This window comes from Lynx rufus, unplaced genomic scaffold (genome assembly GCF_022079265.1).
Source record: "Lynx rufus isolate CCGP_SWC_20201006 ecotype Redwood Valley unplaced genomic scaffold, mLynRuf1.p SCAF_22, whole genome shotgun sequence".
Lineage (NCBI taxonomy): Eukaryota > Metazoa > Chordata > Mammalia > Carnivora > Felidae > Lynx > Lynx rufus.
In genome coordinates, this window is record NW_025814837.1 from 17,069,353 (window position 1) to 17,095,492 (window position 26,140).

The 26,140-nt window shown below is 43.6% G+C and overlaps 2 protein-coding genes across 7 annotated transcripts in view; one reads left to right on the top strand and one right to left on the bottom strand.

The window, feature by feature from the left end:
* The window catches only part of OSBPL1A (oxysterol binding protein like 1A), a 246,521-nt gene extending 238,636 nt beyond the window's left edge, over positions 1–7,885 (top strand). For all 5 annotated transcript variants that reach the window (XM_047086888.1, XM_047086890.1, XM_047086889.1 and 2 more), the window contains 4 exons: positions 710–826; positions 1,419–1,542; positions 3,086–3,176; positions 6,702–7,885. In XM_047086888.1, the coding sequence (XP_046942844.1) occupies positions 710–826; positions 1,419–1,542; positions 3,086–3,176; positions 6,702–6,804 (435 nt within the window). In that variant the 3' untranslated portion in view covers positions 6,805–7,885. The remainder of the gene's footprint in view (positions 1–709; positions 827–1,418; positions 1,543–3,085; positions 3,177–6,701) is intronic.
* Positions 7,886–9,689: 1,804 nt separating this feature from the next.
* CABYR (calcium binding tyrosine phosphorylation regulated) lies at positions 9,690–25,002 on the bottom strand. Of its 2 annotated transcripts, XM_047086894.1 has the most exons (4): positions 24,485–25,002; positions 24,332–24,385; positions 13,488–13,838; positions 9,690–10,356 (listed from the first exon to the last, which is right to left on the bottom strand). In XM_047086894.1, exons 1-4 carry the CDS (start codon positions 24,630–24,632, stop codon positions 9,749–9,751), a joined length of 1,161 nt encoding a protein of 386 aa, XP_046942850.1. In that variant the 5' UTR covers positions 24,633–25,002; the 3' UTR covers positions 9,690–9,748. The 2 variants fall into 2 exon arrangements, with proteins under 2 accessions (XP_046942850.1, XP_046942849.1); XM_047086893.1 differs by lacking the exon at positions 9,690–10,356 and having other exon boundaries at positions 12,524–13,838.
* Positions 25,003–26,140: the final 1,138 nt, after the last annotated feature.

Sequence of the window (26,140 nt, forward strand, 5' to 3'; positions counted from 1 at the left end):
CAAGTTTGTCGTCATCGGTGCTGTCGCTGTTCTGTATCGGTGCCGTTTTGTATGTTCGCTGAAGTATCTCGGTGACTGTGTGACACTGAGGGTATTACCTAACCTTCCAAAGGCGTGAGGTCCATGTACCTACAGAGCTGCGGAGCTCCTGTGTCCTTATAGGTTTATTATGGAAGGATCAGCACCTCGAGAGCTTCTGGCACGGTCTGCCCGTGCGGGATAGCCAGAGGAATCGTTCGTTTCCTCATTAGCCTAACATCTGTTTAAATTCTCTTTTTATTGAATGCTTTTAGGATCCCTACTGGTTTTGTGTCTTTGATCCATTTTAGTTAACTGCCCCAAGAATTTAACCTTTTCTTATTCTCATGATGCTCCAGTAAATATTCCAGCAAGTTACTTTTCTTTAAAAAAAAAAAAAATTAAAAAAGCTTTAGGAAGAATAAGACACTATAGTAAAGAGTGCTGATGAGAGTAGTGCTACCTTAGCGCACATAACACTAGCTGGCACAGCACACACAAAGCTCAGGGCCTCCTAGCCCCTGGTCAGCAAGTGTTTGTGGACTCCCTGCACCGCTGGAGAGAGTCCCGGCTCCCCTGTCCCCCCACCCCCTGCACCGCTCACTCTATGCGGGAAACCGTGGTTATTTTACAATTTGTAAGTGTACTGTTGTAAAACGTTTTAATTTTGTCCATCGGTTGGCTCTTCTAGATGAGCACTTCTGAGGAGTCGGACGAGATGCCAATGCCAGATTCTGAAAGTGTGTTTGTGATCCCTGGAAGTGTTCTCCTGTGGCGAATAGCCCCACGGCCTCCAAACTCTGCCCAGGTGAGACGGAGCTGCTTCTGTTCGGTGGCCCTTCCAGGCACGTGCAGGGCCAGCCCAGCCAGACCACAGAAGGGTGCGGCCTGTCGCCCCAGTGCTCCTCAGCCGTCCCTCTGCTGGCTTCTGTCTGCCAGTTTCCCTTGTCAGCTGAGACTCTGTGTTCATGCCGTCCGTCCCTTCTGGGGTCTGGCTGGGAAGATGTCGGGGTGGAACTCTTGGGAGCTTCTTTAATGATAACTCAGGAGTAAGACTGGCTCTCATCAAATACAGGGTGGTACAAATACTTCAGTAGTAAGCCCCCAGATCCAGCGAGTTATGATTTTAATGAAGTAAAAAGAACATCAATGTGGCTTATAGTTCGAGTTGACGGTGATGGAGGATATTCATCGTGTGCAGCCTGCATGGGGATCTCTCTGGGACAGACACCCCAGGTGGGGCAGACTTGAGTGAAAATGCTGAAGACAAGTGGTCAAGAAGGCGGGCCATCATTACCACAGACTCAGGGAGTCATTGTCAAGTCATTCTGTCTTCAGGGGCTTTCGGGTTGCAGTACGCCTTGCTGCATGTTAATTTCAACATTTTTGCTGCTTTTCAGATGTATAACTTTACTAGCTTTGCAATGGTTTTGAATGAAGTAGACAAGGAAATGGAGAGCGTGATTCCTAAGACAGACTGCAGGTTACGGCCTGACATCAGAGCCATGGAGAATGGAGAAATAGGTAACGAGTGTCTGGTGGTGAAATGGTGTAGATACATGTGGGGGAGGGGGTCGTGTGATCAGTAGCATCATTGTGATGGTACGAGCATTTTTAGTCTGAATTCAATATAAATTCAGTAGCTTTCATTTAAAATTTGGAAATCTGAGGTAGACTTTAGTACCTTAGATTCATTATTTCTGATCCTCCCTGATGGTTTAATATTCTACATATGGCCAGAGGCATGTCTTAAATGTCAGAGGGGAATTTGAGAAAATAATAGCATCGTTATCAACTTTAAACTATATTCTAATTATTTCACTGTATGTTTAAGAACCCAAATAATACCTCGTGAGCCTCAAAGAAGAGCGTGGCCTCAGTTAATTACAACATTTTGACCTGATGTTAAATCTGTTCTAAATCAGTGGTTCTCAAAAGGGAAGCATTGCCCCCCCCCACCGGAGGACGTGCGGCAGTGTCCGGAGAGTTTGTCACGTCTGGGGAACTGCTGCTGGCATCTAGTGGCTAGAAGCCGGGGGTGCTGCCGGAGGTCCTGCAGCTCACAGGACGCCCCACAAGTACCCTGGCAGTGTGATGATGTGTCGGGGACACTAGGGTTCAGAAGCCCTGTTCTAACCACATGCCCTAATGCTGTCCTTGAATGATCAGTGAGACAGGATTTTTGAAAATTGTTTGAATTTCTTATGATAGACTCTGAAGCTCTGTGAGGTCTCACCAAGGATTAAGAAAATTTCACATTGATTCAGTTTTTCCACCCAATTTTCCATTGAAGCTTTTGAACATAATTATTTTGGCCTTAAGAATAAGCAGGTTCTTGGGGCGCCTGGGTGGCTCAGTCGGTTGGGCGTCCGACTTTGGCTCAGGTCATGATCTCACGGTCCGTGGGTTCGAGCCCCACATCGGGCTCTGTGCTGACAGCTCAGAGCCTGGAGCCTGTTTCAGATTCTGTGCCTCCCTCTTTCTCTGACCCTCCCCTGTTCGTGCTCGCTCGCTCTCTCTCTCTCTCTCTCTGTCTCAAAAATAAATAAATGTTAAAAAAAAATTTTTTAAAAAGAATAAGCAGGTTCTTTTTTTTTTTTTTATGTTTATTTATATTTGAGAGAGAGACAGAGTGTGAGCAGGAGAAGGACAGAGAGAGAGGGAGACACAGAATCCAAAGCAGGCTCCAGGCTCTGACCTGTCAGCACAGAGCCTGACGTGGGGCTTGAACTCACAGATGGTGAGATCATGGCCTGAGCCGAAGTCGGACACTCAACCGACTGAGCCACCTGGATGCCCCAAGATTAGCAGGTTCTTTTGGTAAATGAAGAAGCTGTTCAGGACTAGACTGTAGAAAGAGACGACTGGGCCTTGAGTGACCCCTCTGCCTCTCACTACCTTGGGTGTATGTGAAAATTTTAACGTAATGTTTGTTTTCTAATAAGACAGAGATCGTGTGAATACATGTAGATGGTGCTTGTCCAAAACGTCACTGTGCTTAGTACTGTGCCCGGCAGGCTCTACCTGGAGAATAACGGTTTTCCATTAATTAATGTTCATACCTTAGATCAAGCTAGTGAAGAAAAAAAACGACTTGAGGAAAAACAAAGAGCAGCCCGCAAAAACAGGTCCAAGTCGGAGGAGGACTGGAAGACAAGGTGCGTGTGGGGCACCCCAGGCTGTTGTGGGGGCGGGGCACTCAGATGCAGATCTGCTAAGCGAGGCCTGACACAAGCCCTGCCAGTGTTCCCAGGTGTGAGAGAAAAGCGGCAAGACTTGCATGTGTGACACAGGAAAGGGACTATCTGGAAATTAAGGTTACAATATTGCCACACAGTTAACTGGAGGTGAGTCGTTTAAGCCAACCGTCTGCCTTCCTTGTCTGGCCACGTCCTGCCCTTTTCGTTATTGTAAGAGGGAAGGTAAAATCTAGAATTAACAGATTTTGGCATGAAAGTAGGTTTGGAGCTATTTTCTTATAGTACACGTGAGTAAACGTACAGGGCCGTTTGCTTATTTGTTTATCATGTGTCCAAGATATTTAGACAGTGCCTTTATTCTTCCAAACACAAGGGATTAGACATGTACCAGAAATACAGTATGTATAAAGTAACCTTGGATTCCATTCAGAAATAGAAAGTGGCCATAAAATTTCTGTTTTGAACTTTTTTTTTAAAGAGGAGTTTTCAGAGTCCCTGTATTGAGTAATAGAATCACTTGGAAACAGGAATAGAATAAAAACATTTTCTACGTATGTATCACATGGTAGAAACCATTGTCCCATAACTCAAAGTTATTAAATGAGTTGCAGAGCCAATATGGGCGTACTTTTGCAAGCATTTCAGTAGACATTGGTAGCCCTTTTGCATCTGAGAAATAGATAATTATTAGAACTAGAAATGACCTTAGATTTCATCCAGTCTAAGTGTTTTTGGACGTGGTTAGCATAAAAAGCTTTTTTGCCAATGAATGCATAAAGAATCTCCAAATACAGAATGTGTGGAACCAGAGCTGCGGTGGTCGGGTGAGGAGTAGGGGCAGGACCTTGGCCACCCCTCACCTTCTCCCACCCTGTACGTTCCCCAGCTCCCTAAAACTCCGTGGAATACAGTTTGGAAAGTGGCCCAGAAATCCCTTTGTTGTTCAGAGGAAAACAAATGCTGGTGTATTTCATTTAGGGGACTTGCTCACAGCACACCGCTAGTGAGCCGCAGGCCTGTGATTAGAACCCTCCACCTTCATTAATCCTTAAGGAAAAGCTACATTGCTTTCCTGTGATCCCTTTTGAAAAGACTTGACTCATTTTATCATAATTTCTAGTCTCTTTTTGCAGAAAACCCCACTTTTTTACTATATTTCTCATTATTAACTCCTTTATTTTTCTGGTCGTGTTTTCAGGTGTACAATGTAAGCGAAAAGTCCACTAAGAATTTTTACTGTCAAAGTCGTAGCATTCAGAAAGTAATGAGCTTTAAATAGCTCTGTAGTCGCCTGAAAATAAAACGAGGGGCCGCGTTTGTGGGCTATAATTTGATGCCTTTCTACCACACTCTTAGCATCAGTAGTACTTATATGAATGTACCTCTTTAAAATGATCCTACCGACCCTTTGTCCAAAGAATATGTGCTTTGAGCTCTTTTTTAGTGGAGGTGGGAAGAGTGCACACTCACGGACTTGACTCTTCTCAGGATTGACGATGTGTGTTGGAAAGGCGTGGTTCAGTTTGACTAGGGTAGGATGGGGCAGGACAGTTTATAAAGGAACATTCTCTGCTGGGTTAGAGCTAACTAGGCTTCAGAGTTATCAAACCCGGAAACTTATTAAAATCCGTCTCAAATTCCTCCGCACTAAAAGCTGGCATTCCTGCTAATACTGGTTTCACTCGAAGAGAGGATAGGCTCCCAAATTTTTGGCTGTCAACTATGGCCCCTGCTTTTGAAAAGGCCTGCTTATAATCCTGACCTATTTTCCTAGAGGAAATCAGTGTGGTACAGGGAGGAGGTAGAGGACCGGTGAGAGAGGATTTTTAAGAGGAGGGAGGCGGGTGATGAGGCCAAAAAAATTGATGAAGCTTCTCCCTGATCATCTGAGCATCATGCAGAATTCACATTTTATAGAATGCTACGTTCCTGATTCAGACCTGCAGACTCCAAAATACTAAAAGCACAGAAATCTTACCTTCCTCTTCCCATGTGACCTGTGCCTAAAATGTGTGAGTTTAGGACAAATTAACTGGACTTTGTGGTCTCTGTGTGTGAGCGGAGGTTTCCAGACACAAGTGCTCAAAATTAGAGCTAGCGGTTGAGGGGGAGACTCTAATCCCATGCATCAGACCGTCGACTCTGAGGTGTGCTCATCTCCAGTGTGGCGTTTGGACCCCGTCCAAGAGCAGGCAGGCTCTAAGGGGAGCTTGCAGTCCTGGTCTTCAGAGAACTGGGCTTACCCCATGGCACCGTGGCCTGAGGCTTGGATTAGTTTTTAAATTATTTTTTACTTGATTTGGATTTTCCTGCTTTTCTGAAGTGCTTGACTTTGCTAAGCCTAACTGCAAAAGTGCTTTTACTGCTTGGACTTTTGAGACCAAAAGGTGTGTAACTATATACTTCATACTGTTAGAATTTTGTGACTTTGATCAAATAACAGGTTTTTAAATTATATTTCCAGTCTGCTTAACTTAACCAAATCAGATCTATCTCGATCATTTAAAGTAGACTCAAATTTTCTAAGTAGGAAAAAGTCCCAAAAACTGAATAGAGAATTTAGATATTAATATTCTAGAAAATGTGGTCTAATGCACATTTACTTTGTGGTCCTCCAAGGAATCTGCCTAATCTGAAGCAGTCTTTTCTCTTAGAGCTTTTTGTGCTACTGTAGGGATAATAGGGACATTTGAGACTTACCCAACACATGTAACTTCATTTTGTTAAAAAAAATTTTTTAATGTGACACAAATTTGTGAACCTTTTGAGCAAGTAATTTTGCATTTCCATTACCTGAAGAACGCTGGGGCTATCGGAAACAGTGATGTGATGTTTTTTAAAGGGTAAGAAAATGATTAGGGCACCTCTGTGCAGAACTAGAAAAGACAGATACGGATGTTAACCGCTAGATGCAACCTAAGAATTCGTATTAGCCTGGAGAAAATGGAGACCTAGGAAGGTGAGGACTAGTCTCAGCAGATTAGGTGTGGCACAGTAGATTGGAAAGATCATGGTCTTTAAAATCAGACTTCTCTGACATTCCACTTCTGCTTTGAGTTTACGGGGCATCAACTCTGAAGCCAGTAGCTTACCTGTTATTCTGGTATGTTGCCAAAGTTCATAAAAGTTCGTTTCCTTGTCCTAATTCCTTAAACCTTAAAAAAAAAAAAAAAAAAACCTCCTGGTGGAAGATAATGTGGCTAGAGAGTGAACAATTAGACAAATAGTATTGTTCTTATCCCACTAGACAGAAGATCCTACTTCTGTTGAGTACTCTTGCTGAATGCTGTGAAAAGACTCATGAACCTTTTGTGTGGTATCATCATATCTTTTGGACTCCTACTCTCTATAGTATATAGGCGGTCTCTAAAAACAATAGGACTTCTTTAAAAGTCTCTTTGGAAATCCGTAACTCAGGGCGAAGTGACAGGTACCCTGTGATTTCAGCTTCCCCCATCAATCTTGTGCTTTCTTTTTAAACAGGTGGTTCCATCAAGGTCCTAATCCCTACAATGGAGCACAGGACTGGCTTTACTCGGGCAGCTACTGGGACAGAAACTACTTCAATTTGCCTGACATTTATTAAAATGCACACAAGTCAGGGTGTTTGGCTAATCTATAAATAAGTCTTAAACCTATGTTTTTAAATTTTTTCCTTGGTTTCTACTCATCTTTTAAAAAAAGAAAAAACCTGCTCTGAGATAACTTGCATTTCACTCAACAAAAGTAGGGCATGAGGTGATATTGGTGAGGAAAGTCAGGAAAAATGGGTAATTTTGCTATCCAAACTTACTTCTTTGGAACACTGTTTTAGAGAGGTAAGAGAAACTGTGTGGAGAAAATGCTTTTTATGGTTGCTGTTGCCATATCTACTGAAAGTTTATACCCAACTGTAACTTTAGCTTTATGGAATTATATAGTAGTCCCAAATCAAGTTATTTTCAATATTTTTATGCTGTCATGCTTGAATGTTTTAGATGTGACTTTGAAATGTTTAGAACTCTTCTATACGATGTTAATGTGCTCAAATGTAGAGAAGGTTATGTCATTGTGTAAAGACTACGTTAAAAAGATGGCTTTTCTTCGTACTAATCCTCTCAATTTTACCTCTTCCCACTTCCAAAAAGAAAAACTTGTTCCTGATTTGAAAATTCTAAAAAATTAAACTGGAACAGGTATTTTAGTGCTCTGAATTTACTTTTACAATTTTCTGTAATCATGGTCCTTAGAATTAAAAGGTGTTTGAATTGAAAATTCGTATAAAATCTAGTTCACAAAAATGCCCTAGAAATAGATTCTAATCACCATCATTACATAATGACAAACCTTTATAAATGCTTCAACTTTTGTGGCAAAGGCCACCTGAGACGTGAAGTTGCACTCATGTATTATAAGTACCAAACTATACAATAGGGGGTCTTGTGCATTGCAAGTACGTAAGGCCCCCGTGTACTTAAAATCTGTATGGAGACCTACTATACAGTAGCTTTGCCCCTTTCATTGGGGTACATTAATCTAATGGTATTTATCCACCCAACCCCGGACTGAGATCTTGCTCCAAGGGGCTTTAGGTAGCTGCCAGTAAATTATTTTAATTGCTGTCTTGAAGTTAACAAGTGTTACAATGAAATAATCTACCTGATGCTAAATAAAGGCTTTAGAATGTTCCCCAAAAGTGTGGTTTCTTAAACTTTCAAATATACTGATGTTGGCAATTGGTAGGATCCTAAATTATCGAGTGCCCGTGCACAGAGCCCTTGTGGTCCTGCCGTCCGCGGGGCCACAGAGCTAACCAGCACAGGCTCAGGAGGCAGTCAGCACTGGGGAGTGTTATCTGGGTAAATACAGTATTACACTGAGGTGCCCCCTGTATTCCCCTGGTGTGCACACCAAACATGGACTTCCCAAGTGGGAATGCCCACCTAGGAAATGTGTGAGGAGATGTGTTAATAGAGTGGGAGTTTTTTCTTCTACGGTGTATATACAGAATTGGAAAAGGCTCTGCAAGTCTGCAAAGATTTATGGCCTTCTGTAATCGGTTGTCCTGAATTACAAAATGAGAACACAAGGCTTTATGCTTGCATGAAGTTTATTGACAAATTACACGGGGTGGCAGATTCCACCTTGAACGTTGACTCAAATGGCGTCACTACTGGCATCTGTTAGGAATGCAAACAGTGAATTGTTTAATCATGAAAATGAACAAGTAAAAAGAACGGCAGATCAGAAATACGAGGTCTGCACTCCTGTCATTAAATTCTTATCTACTCATTTACTGTATTTGCAGCGAAATATCCCAGCATTTCATGCTGAGAAAGCCATTTTGACAATTCTGCTAAAAGTCTACAAAGGGGGTGATGAATAAGGGCACATAGGCCTAAGATTTGATAACCGAGTTGTCTCCTTAAATGCGATGTAGTATTCGAACCTGCCTGTGAAGGAAATGTAGCTTTTGCCCATCAGATGTTCAGCTTGAAATTCCCACAAATTGTTTTAAGAACTCGTGGGGGTGTGGGTTTAACAGTTGCATTATACCTCCTTAACTCGTGTCTCTGCTCCCTCTAGTGACCTCCAGCTCTGGCTTCCTGCTGAGCTTTTAACCCCAGTCTCTCTCCTAGGGACACAGGGGCCCTGACTCATAGGGTCCTCTCTTCACAGCTCCAGCGTCCTCTTAGGTGCTGTCCCGGCTCTTCCCAGCCACTCTCATTTTGGCCTCCTTGGGGTGTCTCAGACTCCTGCTCTTTCAAGCCCTAGGCCTGGTCTGTGGGGTCTCTACAAGGCTGGCTCCTTGCACTCATTCAGTGGTCAGTTTGCATCTGGGCCTGAACACCTGTCAGCATCTTGTTTGGTTCACACTACTTCACATGGTGTAATTAACTCTGGTGCTTTCCCCCACTAAGTGGGAAGGTCCCTGGTTTGCCCTGCCTGCCCACCTCAGGAAGGAGGGACGAGCACAGGACGTGGCATTAAGTACTGGGTAAAGAATTTAAAGATGATCTGTGAGTGATAAAACTGTCTTATCCACAGTTCATTCCAGTTTGGGCTCTTCAGGGCGTTTCCAGACTCCTGTGTAAATCTATAAATCTTCACTCTAAGAGGGAACCAACATACTGCTCTACACACAATCTCTTATCTCTCTCCAGTTGTCCCCAGTGCTCATGTCTTGTCTCTGCTCCGACCCACCCCTTAACACACCAATTAGATTATACAGTTCCTACGGAATGTCTTCTTATAAATCTACCCCTTTTCTAGTATCTTCCAGGGGCTACATGAAGAACCCATATTCCCAAGGTGATCGAGTGGATTGGTTCATGTATTAGGCACCAAGTCCGAGTCCTCACGGTGCAGTACACACTGCATTTATTAGCAATTGGGGGCAATGAACTTGGAGATAGTAACCTCATCAAATTTGAGTATACACCAACTCCTTGCATATCTCAATGCAATTTTCATAAACACCTCAACCTCCAGATCAGCAAATCAAACACTAGGAGCAAGCCAAGGCCACACATTATGGTAGGAAAACGCACCTACCAGTTCCCAGTTTCTGCTCTGCGGACATGGGCGGTGGTCACGGTTATCTCTCCAGCAATACCATAACTTCCACAGGGGGAACGTTTGTCACCAGATCCTGAACCTTTTTTGGCTACATCTTCTACTGGGAATGCGACAGAGAGAAAAACTGGGCTTTGTGGCCTGGGGACATCTTGTCCACTTGGCGGAGGACTACCATTCTGGGGGTTTGGGGTATGTTTCTGGAATTTCTGATCTGCAGGAACAGCGATGGGTACTTGGACTGCAGTGTATCTCTTCAAGGCATCTGACTGAGAAACAACAGCATGTCCAGGAAGAGGTTTCCAATCCTGAGCTTCCTGAACATTCGAGCCTACTAAAATAAAAGGTGGGGCACTGGTCTTCTTGCTGTCGTCCAGCATCACGTAAGTTGGAGAAGTAACTTTCGGTGGCTGCTGCAGAAACTGTGGATCCTTAGGATTAGATAAATAGAGGGTTGCTTGGGGGAAAGGCACAGGTGCAGGTGGCGGTGATGGGCGACTTTGTTGATTCATATCAGTTAGACAATAAAGGGTCCACATGTTAGAATATGGTGGTGGTTGTCCTGCTTCGCTTGCTGCTATGGCTATAAAAAAAAAAATTTGCAGGCATTAAAGGTTTGGTCTCTGTATCAGGCGCTATGCACAGAAATGTCTTTATAAGTTTACATATAAACAGCTGGAGCAGTAAATATGTGCCATAAAGCATGCTAGAGAGAGGGCTAAATAGTGTTTGGTAATGTGAAAGAAGAGTGGTTCTGTCCAGTTGGAAAATGAGAACAGTGTTGGGACAGCAAGTGGCAGGGGCACTAGAGTCGTGGCTAAAGAAGCAATCTCATGCTAAGTGCCGCTTCCAGGGACACCCCCATTAGATGTGGCTATCACAGCATCCTCAGAGAGGACTTTACCAAACTAGTGGCTTTACCAAAACAATCAACTGAAGGGCGTGTGAAGCCACTGAAAAAGTGTTAATGCAGCTGCAGAGTGACTTTTTCTTTACTAAAGTCTGCATGGGGCATCATCTTTTGATTACATTATCAGTTATCTCTGGCCCTTCACAGGCACCATCATCTCCCATTAATTTGTCCCCACGTACAATCATCTCATGATCTAGGACTCAGAACCCCAGAGAGCACCCCTTTTAGGCGAGGCTTGAGGTCAAAGGTCCTAGGTGGCAGTATGAGGCCTGTTGGTCTCAGAGGGGTTAAGAAAAAAGAGGTCTAGGGGCACCTGGGTGGCTCAGTCGGTTAAGCATCCAACTTGGGCTCAGGTCATGATCTCACGGTTGGTGAGTTCGAGCCCCACGTAGGGTTCTGGAGCCTAGAGCCTATTTCAGATTCTCTGTATCCCCCTCTCTCTGCCCCTCCCTCACTCGCACTCTGTCTCTGTCTCAAACATAAATAAACATTAAAAAAAAAAAGGTCTAGGGAGTGCCATCCATCTAACCCCCAGGAATCTATGATGTCAAGTTTGACTTGCCTAGTGAAGACCGTACTGTTGTGGAGAGCTGAGTCGCAGAAGATGGGACGGAGGCGAAACTCCTTCCTGATGGAGTTTGCCCAGAGTGTGCTAAGTTCACCTTGTGAGCCCTGGGCCTTGTATCCCCAGTGTAGCTTTTCTTCTTCCCCAGAAAATAACACTATGCACATGATTAAACTGGTAAGTTTTCAGTAGCTTCAGATACTGTCAATTGATCCTTCTGCAAAGCCAATTAAAAATATGGACAAGCCCAGTCTTCCATTTGAAATATCCTCGTAGTGCTTTAGAAAGGGCGAGGCCCTGAAAACAGTCACTCGGGATGCCAGTGCTGCATAAGCCACGAGTATAGTGCCCGTCCTGCGTGCCAGCTCCCAACGCTGCCCTCTGCCTTCTCAGCTGTGCAGGACCCCGTCACACTGCCAGACAGAATTTGATCCCCGAACACCTGCTTTGGTAACACTTGACCATTCTGTCTCTGGGAAGAGCCGCAGTTGAGAGTGTTTCTGCAAAAGGAATGGGGGAGGTTGGCTCCTGTATGACCCATCCGTCCCTAAAAGGGAGAAGACAGGAGGCCGGGGGCGGGGCGGACCAAACGCCACAGTTAGATGGAGAGAGAGGTCAAATCGTGTCTGTGTCACGGGAAAGCCCCCGAAAGATCCAGCAGCCCCGAAAGCAGCGGGGTGTTAGCACCCGTCAAGGGAGCTGGCAGGAGACCAGTCGTTTCGGCAGTGCCAGTGCCCAGTGGTCCTCCGTGCTGTCCCATGTGACAGAACTTGGGCCTGACCCATCCTCGCCACCCAGGCGTGAAGCCCCCCCGTTGGCTGCAGGAGCCCCCAGCCAGGAGGCCGGGGCCAGGCCAGCTCCCCACACCCGTTCGCAGAGCTCTCCTGCCGCAGCGCGAAAGCAAGGGCGACACACCACCATTTCCCTGACACGCCACAGGCCCCAGCCTCCGGAAGGCGTTGTGCCGTTGGAGTTTACGTTCACAAGCGAGGAATTGCAAACCAACACCACCGCGGCCACCTCACGTATCTTGGGCCTGACAGTTGGCTCTTAGGGTTCTTCACTACCTGTGCCGTGTCCAAAAGTGCCGGGTGGAGCAAACTCTGAGGCCAAGCTTTGGTGATGTCACTTTAAAATCACTCATCTTGTAAGAGTAGAATCTCAAATTCAACAAAGCCTTTACATAGGTTTGCCGTTTTAAGAACTATTTAAAAGTTTTTCGACCCATCTGTAGGGAGCCTACCTAGGGGTTACCTGAAATCTAGATGGCACCTGAAATGTAATCTTTAATTTTGTCAGCATCTAATTTTCTTACCTGGCTCCATCAAACCTTGTTCGGGTGCTGCTTCCCACTCTGGTTCGATTTCTGGCTCAGTATGACCTTCCGGAACAGGAATGGGGGGACCACCAGATGACCTTACAGATGCACCCAAGCTCCCTGCTTTGGCAGCTTCCCCAGAGAGCGCAAGTGTGGCCTCCATCTCCTGGGTGGCAGAGTTTTCCCCGGATTCCTCCTGCCCAGGATTGCCAGGGACTAGAGCAGTAAACTCCATTTCAAGGTGCAAAGATTTTTCAGAGCCTACTGCATTGGTAGAGCCCTCTGCATCCTGGAGTTGTGCAGGCGGACCTTGCAGGGAGGTGTTGGAGTACAGAACTGCTTCTGCCTCCATTTGCACCGAGGAATATTCTGCGTCCTCCTCCGACTGTGCACGTTTTCCAGAACCTACGGCTTTGCCTGAGCCCCTCATGAGTGCTACAGGAATGGGACCAGAGGGTGATGACTGATCATTTTCTTTAAGAGTAGCAACGTCATCAGTGAAAGGGATAACTATGTGCTCTGGTATTTGCTCGACATAAGTGACTCCTTCAGTCACAGGCTCATCGTTATAGATAGAGGATATATGAACGAATGATGTGACCTCAATATCAGCCTGCAAAGCGACCTCAGGAGCTTGATCGTAAGCAGGAGGGTCTTGTTCATCCTGCAAGGGGAATGAGGAAGCCATTGATGGCTCAGCGTCATCGTCTTTAGATTCAGAACCCAAATCTACACGGATAGATGTTTGGCTCAGAACCTGCAGGGCCACCACCTCTGCAGAATACACAGCAGGAGTGGCCGCCGCGGCATCTTCGGCAGCCTCTGAGCTGAGCACCTCCTTGGAAAACACAGGCAAACTTGTTGCCACATCCACCATTAACACGTCAGACTGATCAGAATGAACAGATGCAACGTTACCTAACGTCTGAGCAGCAAACTGAGCTGGGTCGGCTGGGACATAAGCAAACTCCGGGGAGCCAGCTGCCGGAGACGGTGACGACAGTGGGCTCATAGCCTTAGAGGTAGTTGGCTTTGAACTGGAGCCTCGAGCGGCTTCAGACGTCTCCTCGGTCTCTGGGAGCAGCTCAGCATGAACTGATGGGAACTGAGTGGTTTTGCTGATGAACAGTGGTCCAGCTATATTGTCCTCCTCTGTGTCTGTAGATTTTTCCATCCGTGTAGGTTCGTGGGAAACTATGGATGTTCCTACCGGTTCTTTTACACATTCTGGTTTCTTCTCTCGTGTCGTTCCTTCTGACCATCTCTCTACTAACAAACAGCCGGATGGGTTAATAAGCGTGTGTCCCCCTCCACCTGCCACCAAATTTTAAAGCAGTAACAGGTAGAACATTCAGATGGCAGTACATACACGAGTACAAAACAGTTTGCTTTATTTCCCAACATCAGTGATTTCGTGTGGGTAATGAAACTTCCCTGTCCTGATGCACTCAAAAGATCCCTCAGTTCAACTCCTCAGAACTAAGTGACCCTGAGTAGCACGGTGACAAAATGCATAATCAGATACCACCTTCAGCTGGTCAGCGTCAGGGAAAAGACCATAACTGCCTAGAATTGAGTTGAAAACCTCCATGGAAAAAGCTTCTGATCTAAACTCCTACACAAAACCAGAGGGCAGAGGGCAAGACTTCAACCTGAGCAGTAAGTGACCTCATCTTCAGCTGATGGAATAGCTTATTAATGAAACAAATGCTGTCATGTTAATAAAGGCATTCCTCAATTTAAGAAAATGCATATATAAAATTTAACGATGAATCGGAAAACTTGACTACAGGACACTTCTATGTTAGGAAGCCCCGTCTAGTCTAGCCTAAAAATGGTAGTGATCTTGCTGGCAAGATGTGATAATGCAGGCCAAGCCGTACTGACCCAGACAAGAGGGGCCGAGAGAGAACTCTGGACCCATGTGTACGTGTGGACTCGGTGAGTCCTCGGGCAGGAAGAAGTTCCCATGGCTGGGGATGGCGAGAGGGCTGGCGACGTGCAGAAACTCCTAGGACTGGAAAACTGCTGTGAGCCCCTTTTCTCAGCTCCGCATCTGCCTGCCCCCCCCCCCCCCCCGGCCCTTCCTTGTCGCACGCAGTCACATCTGCTTGCTGCACTGAGGATTCTCTCTTGGGGAAATGTTTCCCTAATACCAGAATGCTATCTGCAGGAAAAGCACAAAGTGCATTTCAGTTTTGTTCTTACTCCTCCCACAAGATTTATTATTCCTTGGCTTTGACCTTCCTGGAGTCTCAACTGCATGGCCAGAGTTTCACAAGTCTCTTCACCTCGGCTGGGCCCAACCTCCCCCACACCAACAGCACACTACTTCTCAAACCCCCCCACTCAGCTGCCTGTCTCCCCCCCAGCTCTTCCTGGCTAAGCCCCAAGCCGTCCTCCACAGGCAAGCGGCTCGGGGTTGGCCAGCAACCCCAATGAAAAGGGCTTTGCGTTTTTTTATGGGGGTGGGGGGGTGGGATTCTTCTCTGCAAACACTCCCTCAGATACTTTGTTGCTTGAATCCTAGCCATATTAGTAGCCCCTAACTCTGCTTCTGCATTTCCTCTTCCCAGGGACACTTCCACTCTCTCTGCTTGGCCTCGCTTTCCCTGTGCAAGAGTTTGAAAAATGCTGCGAGGGTGAATGAGGGGCTCACTTTCTGTGAATCTCTTCTCCCAAGTATCCAGGCACTGGACTTTGTTTTGTACAATTTCTTCAGCATTATGGCTGTTGACAGGAGGCTAGGTGTGATACCAGCCCCTCCATCAGAGCTGAAAGTGAAATCTCTCCTTCCCCACTGAATCTCACCTAGCACAACATCTGGCAGTGGGTAGGAATGTACATATTTGTTAAATGAAATAATGAATTGGGCTTTAAGGATATGTAGCACTTGAAAGGTGGAAAGGAACTCCTGGAGAGGGAAGCAGCATAAAGCAAAACTCAGAAGACAACAAACTGTCTTGTACTTAATGGGAGCGAGGATTGCAAAGGCAGGATAGATGCAGATTGCAGGAAGCTGCGTTTGCATTCAGGGGCCTGTAAAGGGATGAAAATTTACACACTATGACAGACTTGTCACAAAGCATTACTTTCTCTGTCTGCATTAAAATGCTCATTTCTACATGGCAAAATTTAGTTGATCTAGGTTTAAAGTATTTATCCCTTCTAGTTTAAAAGTCTCCTTTGGTTAATTGGTTAATTATTCACCCTTTTGGGGTATCGCTCTTTTATCGAAGGTTCTCCCGCTTCTAAAGAGGGAATGTGAATGTGAGAGTTAGCTCTGGTTCTGACCCATGTAGCCCTTTCCTGCCACCTGTCTGTGACCTCTGGTGGAGGCACAGCACCTATTGCCTGTGCTCTGGGCGTTGTCTCTGACTTTGCTGTATTTCCTGCAGTATTTCCACCCTGTGAAAAATGTGGCCTGTTACTTCACTCAAGGACTGGGAGAGCCCTTCCTAATTTGTTCCTCTTTAGCCTCTGAGGCCTAGCTGCCAATTTTGATTTAGTCCCAGCTTGGACATTTTGTGCTGTAGCTCTCAGCTGGCAGGTTGAGTAACTGCACTTTTCTCAGCCCGACGCCCTGCGATTTCAGCACTCTGGGACAATCGAAACACATCTGCACCAACTAAAAGCCACATGCGGATCCTGGGGCATCAGAAATCTTATCTCAGGCCCATCTGAGAAAGACTCTCCATTATTTCTAATCTACTGCTTCAAATAGAATTTTTTATTCAACAAATACTTACTGAATGTCTGATCACAATTACAATTATGGTGGAGGTGCTGAATGTAGCATAGGTTATATTAAACGATGCTAATCACACTGCTTCTCTGAGAGGCACCCAGGAAAGCAAAGAGCAAGCGTTTTGTTCACGTTTTAGGGAATTCCAATCAGAGATTTTACCTTCCTTACAACTGCTCTGGATCTCAGCTGGCAATTGTTATGCACGCCCTAGTACCACAGCCCCATTGCCAGGAAGGACTTCTCATTTCCCCTCCCTTTGCAGCAGGAGATGAGCTTATATTCTAACTTTACCCACCCACCCCCCTCCTCCCTGGCATATATAAAATAAAACCTTGTAAGGTGCCTGGGTGGCTCAGTCGGTTAAGCAACCAATTTCGACTCGGGTCAAGCTCTCACAGTCCATGGGTTCAAGCCCTGCATCCTCTCTGTGCTGACAGCTCAGAGCCTGGAGCCCCCTTCCATTTCTGTGTCTCCTTCTCTCTCTGCCTCTCCCGCCCTCTCTCTCTCTTTCTCTCTCTCTCAAAAACAAATTTTTTTAAAAAATTTTAAATATAAACTTGACTACCAGAATCTTTGGCTTGTAAATTAAAATTCCACTCTGGAAAGTCCAAGATCTTCTCTCAACAAAAACAGGTTCCTGCAAAACTCCAAAGTGTTAGCTTTCTTGCTATGAACTTGGGAGACTCAGTACGGAGTAACGACTTCCTTGCTCTAGCTATTTTCGCCTTTTCTCCTAAAGCAAATGAATACGTCAATGGGTAGACATGAACGGAGTGAACAGGAACAATCAGAGGCTATCTGAAATCATGTATATTAGAGTTTAATATTTTTGCAAAAGTATCCCTACAACACCAAAGAGTTTGGATTTTGTGAACAATAGGGAGCTATCAAGGCTCCTGACTAGCAGAGCGATACATTTCTCAAAGATGTTCTCCCTTCATGTACTGACTCTTGGGTCCTGCTGTCCCTGACCTCCTTGTCCTAATTTTCTGGTTTGCCATATCTGCTTCCTCTCTCAATCCTAATTAGCTCTGTTTCTGCCCCTAGTCTGACCCCAACTCTTGACTATATCATTGGCTCAATGATTTGTTTGCCGTCTTTAGTATGGACTATTCCCCCAACTGATTAGTCTTAACACAGTGGAAAAGCATAAAAGACCCAAGCCCCCTTCCCAACATCACCACCACAGAATCATTTGAACCCTTTTCAACTTAATGTAATTCTTACCTTGGTACAAATTTTACCACCCTGTCTAGACAAATACAAGACTTGGAGAGATAAAAAGATCATTTTGGCACATCACCCATCCCTGTTTAGGGCATCAGTGTAGCTTGATTTCCTTACTTGAAAAAAAAAAAATGCCCAGAAAGTGCAGAGTAAGCACCGGGGCTTCACAAAATTTAGTATAGGCTGTCCTGAAATTGATACATTTCTCATTTACTTAATAAGAGAGAATAGCTACAAGTATATGTAACCAACCATGAAAATAATGCATGAGAATAGAATTTGGTACAAGAATTAAACTAAAAATTGGGGCACCCAGGTGGCACACTTGGTTAAGCTTCCAACGCTTGACTTCAGCTCAGGTCATGATCTCACCGTTTCGTGAGTTCGAGCCCCACATCGGGCTCTGTGCTGACAGCGTGGAGCCTCTTTGGGATTCTCTCTCCCTCTCTCTCTGCCCCTCCCCTGCTCAAGCTCTGTCTCTGTCAAAAACAAACTTAAAAAAGGTTTTAAAACTAAGAATTAAACTAAAAACTTCATAAATGTTTGATATGAGTAAGTAGCTCAAGACAACATCTAATGATACACATAACTGCTATGGTGCTGCATAGAAATTGAAACTGGGCCCAAAGATCAACAATAGTGCATGACAGTAATTACTGTTCTATGGCCAAGCCAAGAATGTCCAAGATGACTACGAAAAGCTAACAGGTTAACTCAGGGTGGGCTAGGCCTCCTTGGTTCTTCAGAAGAGTTTGTTATTTCCTGCCTTTGTTGGAAGCAGGACAAGGCTGATACTAGAAACCGGACTGAATTAAGCTTAGGGGGATGTAAGGTGATAGTGGTGTTGAGATTACATTTACCACTCTGAACGGGAAAGTGCTTCCCACCCTCCTCACTGAGTGCTGAAAAAATGACAACTAGCACAATCTGGCTTCAGGGTCTACACAACATGATGGAGGAAGAAGTGAAAGAGGAGGAGATACTGTGGGGAAAGGGAGCTGAAATTCCTCTCCCTTCACTCTTTTAGTTGAAGAATTTCACGTTTTTCCAGAGGGATCCTAGAATGCTATTTACTGTAGAAAGAGCATGAGTTATGCTTCTAGGAAGATCTCAGTTTAGATCCCAACTCTACCAATTACTTAATATTTAGAAGCTTACAAGTTATGTAATCACACCCAAGCATCAGATTTCTCACGTAAAATTGCAATGATGTTACCTACTTATAAAGGTGTCTTAATTGACAAAATATATTGTAAGTACCTAGGACAAAACAGGTACAGGTATACCTCATTTTATCGCACTTTATTTTACTTTGCAAGTATTGCATTTTTTACAAACTGAAGGTTTGTGGCAACCCTGTTAAGCAAGGCCACTGACTGGCTGTTCCCCCATCTTTCTCCCTCTGCTGGGACCTCCCCATTCCCTGAGACACAACAATATTGAAATTAGGCCAATCGATAACCCTACAATGGCCTCTAAGTGCTCAAGTGAAAGAAAGAGTCTCATGTCTCTTACTTTAAATCAAAAGCTAGAAAATGATTAAGCTTAGTGAGGAAGGCATGGTGAAAGCTGAGACAGGCTGAACTCTTATGCCAACCAGTTAGCCAAGTTGTGAATGCAAAGAAAAGTTCTTAAAGGAAATTGAAAGTGCTAAACCAGTGAACACATGAATGATAAGAAAGCGAAACAGCCTTATTGCTGATAGGGAGAACGTTTTAGTGTTTTGGAAAGAAGCTCCAACCAGCCACAACATTCCCTTAGACCAAAAGCCTAATCCAGAGCAAAGTCCTAACTCTCGTCAATTCTGTCAAGTCTGAGAGAGGAGGAAGCTGCAGAAGAAACGTCTGAAGCGAGCAGAGGTGGTTCATGAGGTTTAAGGAAAAACACCGTCTCCATAACATCAACGTGCAAGGGGAAGCAGCAAGTGCTGATGTAGAAGCCACCGCAATTTTCCAGGAGATCTAGCTAGATCATTACTGAGGGTGGCTACACTAAACAACAGATTTTCAATGTAGGTGAGACATTCTTATATTAGAAGATGCTGTCTAGGACTTTCATAGCTAGAGAGAAGTCAATGCCTGCCTTCAAAGCTCCAAAGGACAATCTGACTGTCTTGTTAGGGGCTACTGCAGCTGGTGACTTTGAGTTGAAGCCAATGCTCTTTTCCCATTCTGAAAATCCTGGGGGTCTTAAGAATTATGCTAAATCTACTCTGCATGGGCTCTATAAATGGGACAACAAAGCCTGGTAACAGCATGTCCATTTACACTATGGCTTACCGAATATTTTATTTACTTACTTTTATTAATTTTTTTTAATGTTTATTTTTGAGAGAGACAGAACATGAGCAGGGGAGGGGCAGAGAGAGAGAGGGAGACACAGAATCTGAAGCAGGCTCCAGAGCTGATGAGCTGTCAGCACAGAGCCCAACACGAAGCCTGAACTCATGGACTGCCAAATCATGATCTGAGCCAAAGTCAGACGCTTAACTGACTGAGCCACCCGGGCGCCCCGGTTAACTGAATAAACTGAGGGTTTAGAGTTTAAACCCCCTAAACTCTGGGTTGAGACCTGCCACTTAGAGAAAAATATTCCTTTCAAAATATTACTGCTCAGGGACAATGTACCTGGTCATCCAAGAGCTCTGATGGAGACGTACAATGAGGTGAATGTGGTTTTCATACCTGCTAATACATCGATACTGCAGTCCATGAATCAAGAAGTAATTTCAACTTTCAAATCTCATTATTTAAGAAATACATTTTGTAAGGCTATAGTTGCAAAAGATAATGATTCCTCTGATGGATCTGGGCAAAGTCAGTTGAAAACCTTTGGAAAGGAGTCACCATTCTAGATGCCATTAAGAACATTTGTGACTCATGGGAAGAGGTCAAAATATCAACATTAATAGGCATCTAGAAGAAGTTAATTCCAAAGTCATGGATGATTTTGAGGGGTTCATGACTTCAGTGGGGGAAGTCACTGCAGATGGGGTGAAAACAGCAAGACAGCCAGAATTAGGAGTGGAGCCAGAAGTGACTGAATTGCTGCAGTCTCAGGATAAAACTTGAACAGAGGAAGAGTTGCTCCTTATGGATGAGCAAAGAAAGTGGTTTCTTGAGATGGTCTACAATCCTGGTGAAGACTGTTGAAAGAATTTAGAATATTCCATAAACTTAGTTGCTCAAGTAGCAGCAGGGTTTGAGAAGACTGACTGGGGTTCGAAAGAAGTTCTACTGTGGGTAAAATGCTATCAAATAGCATCACATGCCATAGAGAAATCATTCGTGAAGAGTCAATCGATGTGGCAAACTTTATTGTTGTCTTATTTTAAGAAATTGCTACAGATACCCCAACTTTCAGGGACCGCCACCCTGATCAGTCAGCAGCCATCAACATCAAGAGCAACCATCAAGCTCTCTGGAAGCTCAGATGGTAGTTACCTTTTAATTCATTTTTTTTTTTAGCAGTAAAGTTTTTTAAATTAAAGTATGTACACTTTTTTTAGACATAATACTATTGCACACTTAATAGACTACAGTATAGTATAAAACGTAATTTTTATATGCACTGGGAAATGAAAAAAGTTCATTTGACTGGCTTTATTGCAGTATTTGCTTTATTGTGGTGGTCTGGAACTAAACCCACAATATCTCCAAGGTAAGCCTGCACTCAACGATTCCATTCCTTTTTCCTTTCTTTTCCTACCATATACTAAGTGGTAGAACTTAAGAGACAACTCTTTTGCTTTAAAATACAGCTGAGTTTCTAAAATCCCCCCAATTAATGATTCATCTCTATTAACAAAGAAACTCCTGAGAAGACTGAAAAATTGCGGCACTTTTCATGGATTCATGTGGTAGTGAGATCTGTTTAATCAAATTGCGGGGAAAAAAAAAAAAAACAAAAAAAAAAACAAAAAAAAACAAGAAGGGAGTCCAAGAAAGTTTCACAGCATGAACTGCTTTGGAAATAGGCATATATGGGTGAAATGCCACAGTGGAGGCCTGGACAGTCAGGGACTATCCTATAGGTCCTAGGCTCTGGAAAATGAGGAAATGATGAGAGACAACAGAGAAGTGAGAAAAGTTTGCTTCGTATCTGGTACTTTTCCTCCCCACCTCTTCCATCACCTGAGTTTGTATGAATTTTTAAAGGCACTGGGAGATGGGTGAACCCTGTTTGTCCTATAAAGAAGCTACCAAAAATGGGCCTCCTTCCAAGAAAAATCCAGGATGAAGTGTTCAAATAAAAGGGTATGTGCAAGGATGTACTGTAGACAAAAACCAATGTCTTTCACAGTCACATCTGATAGTTGGGAGGTGAGTGGGGACCAATGCATTAGGGATGGGAGTTAGCCTTTGGCCCACATCAGCAAGCGCTAATACCTGCTACTGCCTTTAGGTTGACCTAGCCTCATGCTGAAGAGACTGAAAGACCAAAGTAAGGGTCAGTTCACATGGTCCTCAAAGAATGGTCCACTTTTCCATATTGCACATCGCTGAAATCTTGGGAGAGCCACAATCCTTGGGACCAAGAGAGCATGTAGGGTACTATAGGTGCCACCATATACAACAGCGGGATCCACAGAAGGGAAGTCTGTCTAAAGGAGAAGGTGCCACTTGTTCTACCTACATTTTTATTGTAGAGAACCCAACAACCATGCAGCCAAATGTACTTGGCACTCCCACAGGAATTGCGTTTGGGGAATTAAGCCAGTTAGAAGATAGGAGGATGCCATTCAGGGGAGGAAATGCCCTACCAAATGGAAATTGCCTCTATATCCCTAGATAGTCCCTCTTTAGCCCAGAGTGATGCTTTCCTGGATACACACAGACTCATGCGGTCTCTACGATAGGACCTAAGTTAATGGACACTGTTTTCCATTAATAAACCAGTTGATACAACAATAAAAGGCAGACAAATGCACCAAGCTGGTATTAGTTAACAATGAAATCAATATATTTTCCGGCCATATCTTCATGTTACCTTCCCATCTCCCCAGTAAACTAGAATAAGCAATGTTCATTTCTACTCTACTGCCAAAGAGCAATCTAGGTCTACAGCCATTCAGTCTGTTAATTAAAGTAATGCACATTAATTTAGTCCACTTGTTAAGCTGAATGGTGGGTAAGTTCTTCAGTAAACAAATTAGTCTCAAAAGCTACCAGTTAGAAGAGCCTGGGTGGCTCAGACAATTGGGCATCTGACCTCAGCTCAGGTTATGATCTCATGGTTCATGAGTTCGAGCCCCACGTCGGGATCTGTGCAGACAACTCAGAGCCTAGACCCCACTTCAGATTCTGTGTCCCTCCCCCCCCCGCCCCTTTCTGCTTGCACTCTGTCTCTCTCTCAAAAATAATAAACATTAAAAAAAAATTTTTTTTAAGCTACCAGTTAGTTACCTCCCACCATAAAGATTCACCGACTTTATCACCACTCTCAAACATAGTAAGCCTGCACAATCCCAATCCTCTCAAACATAGCTCCTGGTATAGACAGCACGAGTACAAAGAGAAAGCTTCACAGGGAAGGGGAGAGTTGTCGGGGTTCTTGCACTTGTCTGTATGTCCTGCTGGTGGTAAGCAAATCCCAGACCTGTGTCTCATGGTAAGCTGGGAATGTCCTCAGGACCCTGCAGGGAAGAAGCCAGGCTAGATAGTAAAATATTCCTGAACCACAGCAATGGACTCTCCTGCCCCTTCAAATGCTGACTCTTGCTAGCCTTAATCTCATTTTCTGTTTTGGGTCTTTCGCCGTAGACCCAAATCCCTCATGATTTTTACATTTTCCTAGATCCTACTCCTGACTTCTCCCTATCTTGACTATGTTATCTATTGGCATCACCAAACTGGTAGAGTATAAAAGTGGCTTAAACTCACTGATCCTACCTTTTCTTTCTCCACAGTCATTCCAAAATGTTGGCCAGCTAAAGCAGCAAAAATACTTCGTTATTTCTCTCCCTGCCCGGGAGTCTCCCATTTTCTCCACAAAATTTTGCCAAAAGCTTCTTCTTACCATTCTTTTAGATATGCATGCCTGTCCTTGGGATCACCCTTTTGCTTTTGGTGAGCCACCCAAATTGTCACCATGTAACTATGCTTTTCTCTTACTCCCCATCTGACTTTTCTCGGTGCTCCTGTCAATGCAGTTTCATGCGGTCATGTCCACCTAGACATTTACACATATACATAAAACACAATTTTTCAAAGCCCTGTACAGCCCTATGTCAGAGAGATGGGCTGGAGAAGACCACTTTCTATGAAAAACTTGGGACAGAAAAGATGGTCAGTGACAATTGATCTCTTGCCCTCCAACTGAACTGCAGTTAACCTACCATAGGAGGAAAAAAGAAAAAAAGATGGTTTTTTTCTTAATAAAAATATCTTCCAAGAAGAGTGTTTATACAACTTTCCTAAGTAGTGCATCTATTACTACAACATCCAGTTTTCTTCAAAGTTCACTGTACTTCCTTAAAGATAGAGGACATTAGGAAGGGTCTGAGTCATAGTTTATACATACTGTTCTAGGTCTCATTTTACCAAATGGTTTGAAGATGAGTGTTTCCTATGTTTGTCTTTTAAAGATTTAAAATCCTCCAAAATGTCAGTTTCCAATCTTCAAAAAAAAAATGATCCAATAATAAAAATTAAACTGTGATTAAACAAACATCAGTATAATTAAACAAAATATTTATGGGAATGATTCTGAAGCTTGAATGTATGCTAGTAATGATGCAATGATTTATAACTAGTATCATTAAACTGTTACTACTTGTGGTACTTACCTTCAATCAGATGAAATTGTTTAACGAGATCTTTTATATCCAGAGAAGTATTCCCTGAAGGAATAAATGCAGGAAATTAGATACATCAAATTCCCAACTTAAAATGCCTTCCTTTTCAAAGCAACAAATATATAATCTCAAGGAATAACAAACCTTCTCTAAAAACAATGAGTTCTTTAAAATATACTGCTGCAAACTGGGTGATGTTTGGTGGGTTGGTTTTGAGAACGGCTCTGCTAAGTCCCTCGAGCAGAGTCTTGAGGCCATAAGGTACGACAAGTCTGGGCTTTGAAGAAATCATTTGGGCAGGATGTCTGTAATATCAACTATAATGAAGAAAAACAAGGTCTTATAAATAGTATATGATAGCTTCTGACAACAAATCTGTCTCCTATAGAAATTATTACCTTTAGTTCTAATTTCTAGGCATTTATTCTAGCAAAGTGGGCTAATTCTTAATGGTAGTTAACACACAGGCGTGAGTGCGCGCGAGCACACACACACACACACACACACACACACACACACACTAGCTCATTATGTGCAGATGAGCAATATAGTAGTACTATTAAACCCCCTGGGGAAAGCCCTGGTGAGAACTCTAGGATAATAGTAAAAACAAAGAACCAACCAAACAAAACTTGTTTCTGTAAAATTTAGTAAATATTTTGTGCAGAATTTCAAGAAAGATAAATTAAGCTCGTGTATCGGTGTCTAAACATCCTTTGAAATTACATGGGCACTGGCTTTTTCTCTGTACCTTCATCAGATAGAATTGTAGAATAGAGTTTCTACAAGAAAACATCTTTTTCCTCATTTTTCTAAATGTATCCCTGGACACGTTGATCGTCTTTCAGTATACAATTTTTAGCCTTTGCTTTAACAATCAGAATAGGTATAATTTACTTGTGGTATCACACCACCCACTACCCTATGCACGTCTCTCTTTTCTCCTATCCTCCCTTAACCTCTGCCCTAGTCTTCCCCTCTCTCCCCTTTCTGCTGCCTTTCTGATTTTAAGTGGTACCAAGGGTATTGCATAGTCCAACCTGTAATGCTCAAGAGTTGCAAAGATTGCCATCCTAAACTGTGTGTCAGTGTGTGTGTGTGTGTGTTGTTTCACTGTACAAGATGATTTCAGGAGGTTTATAAATACATGTAAAGAACAGAAGTAACTATTTAAGGAAAGGAGTTCAATGGTAAGGGAAAAATCATGGTAGGACAAATATGATGAAGCCACAGGTAAGGTTAGTATCCCCATGCAAGCCATACATCCTACACTTTGATGGAGATGGCGTGTCAAATCAGCCCCTGAGCTACCAGGCAGCCATCACAAAATAGGAAAAAGTTGGTTAAATGGTTCATGTTTCTGAGATAAAAAATCAGTTGCATGGGAGACTCAGAGGCATTCTGAACACCGAGTCCCAGGAGAAATTTCTCCCCCAGGTCCTCATAAAGAGGGGAATAGTGTGATATAATGAATCATGTCAACAACATCCCTACAGTCGAGTAACGAGTTTCATAGAGCTAAGTTGCAGGGTTTAGTTACAGCAATTATATAAGGAGCCAACCTCTAATAAGAAGTTGTGTGTCATAACAAAATGCTGAATATTTAAAAGCACGTTTCATCTTCCCAAAGGTCAGGAAAAAAAAAAACGAATCTCTGTTGGTCAAAGCAAATCTTTTGAGGATATAATTAAGTGTATTGAATCCTTTAATGAAAATCTACTCTCAAAGTTTAAGTCAACTTGACCTTTACTGAATTAAACTATCTTTAAAAAACCACTAGTGCGCAAAAAAACAAAAACA

What these genes read in the sequence shown, in the direction of transcription:
- CABYR (XM_047086893.1), bottom strand. Translation starts at nt 24,632, where the DNA reads ATGATTTCTTCAAAGCCCAGACTTGTCGTACCTTATGGCCTCAAGACT. An exon ending in ACTCATTGTTTTTAGAGAAG is followed by an intron (nt 24,386 to 24,484) that starts GTTTGTTATTCC and finishes TTATTCCTTCAG; the next exon opens with GGAATACTTCTCTGGATATA. An exon ending in ACAATTTCATCTGATTGAAG is followed by an intron (nt 13,839 to 24,331) that starts GTAAGTACCACA and finishes GCTGTTTGTTAG; the next exon opens with TAGAGAGATGGTCAGAAGGA.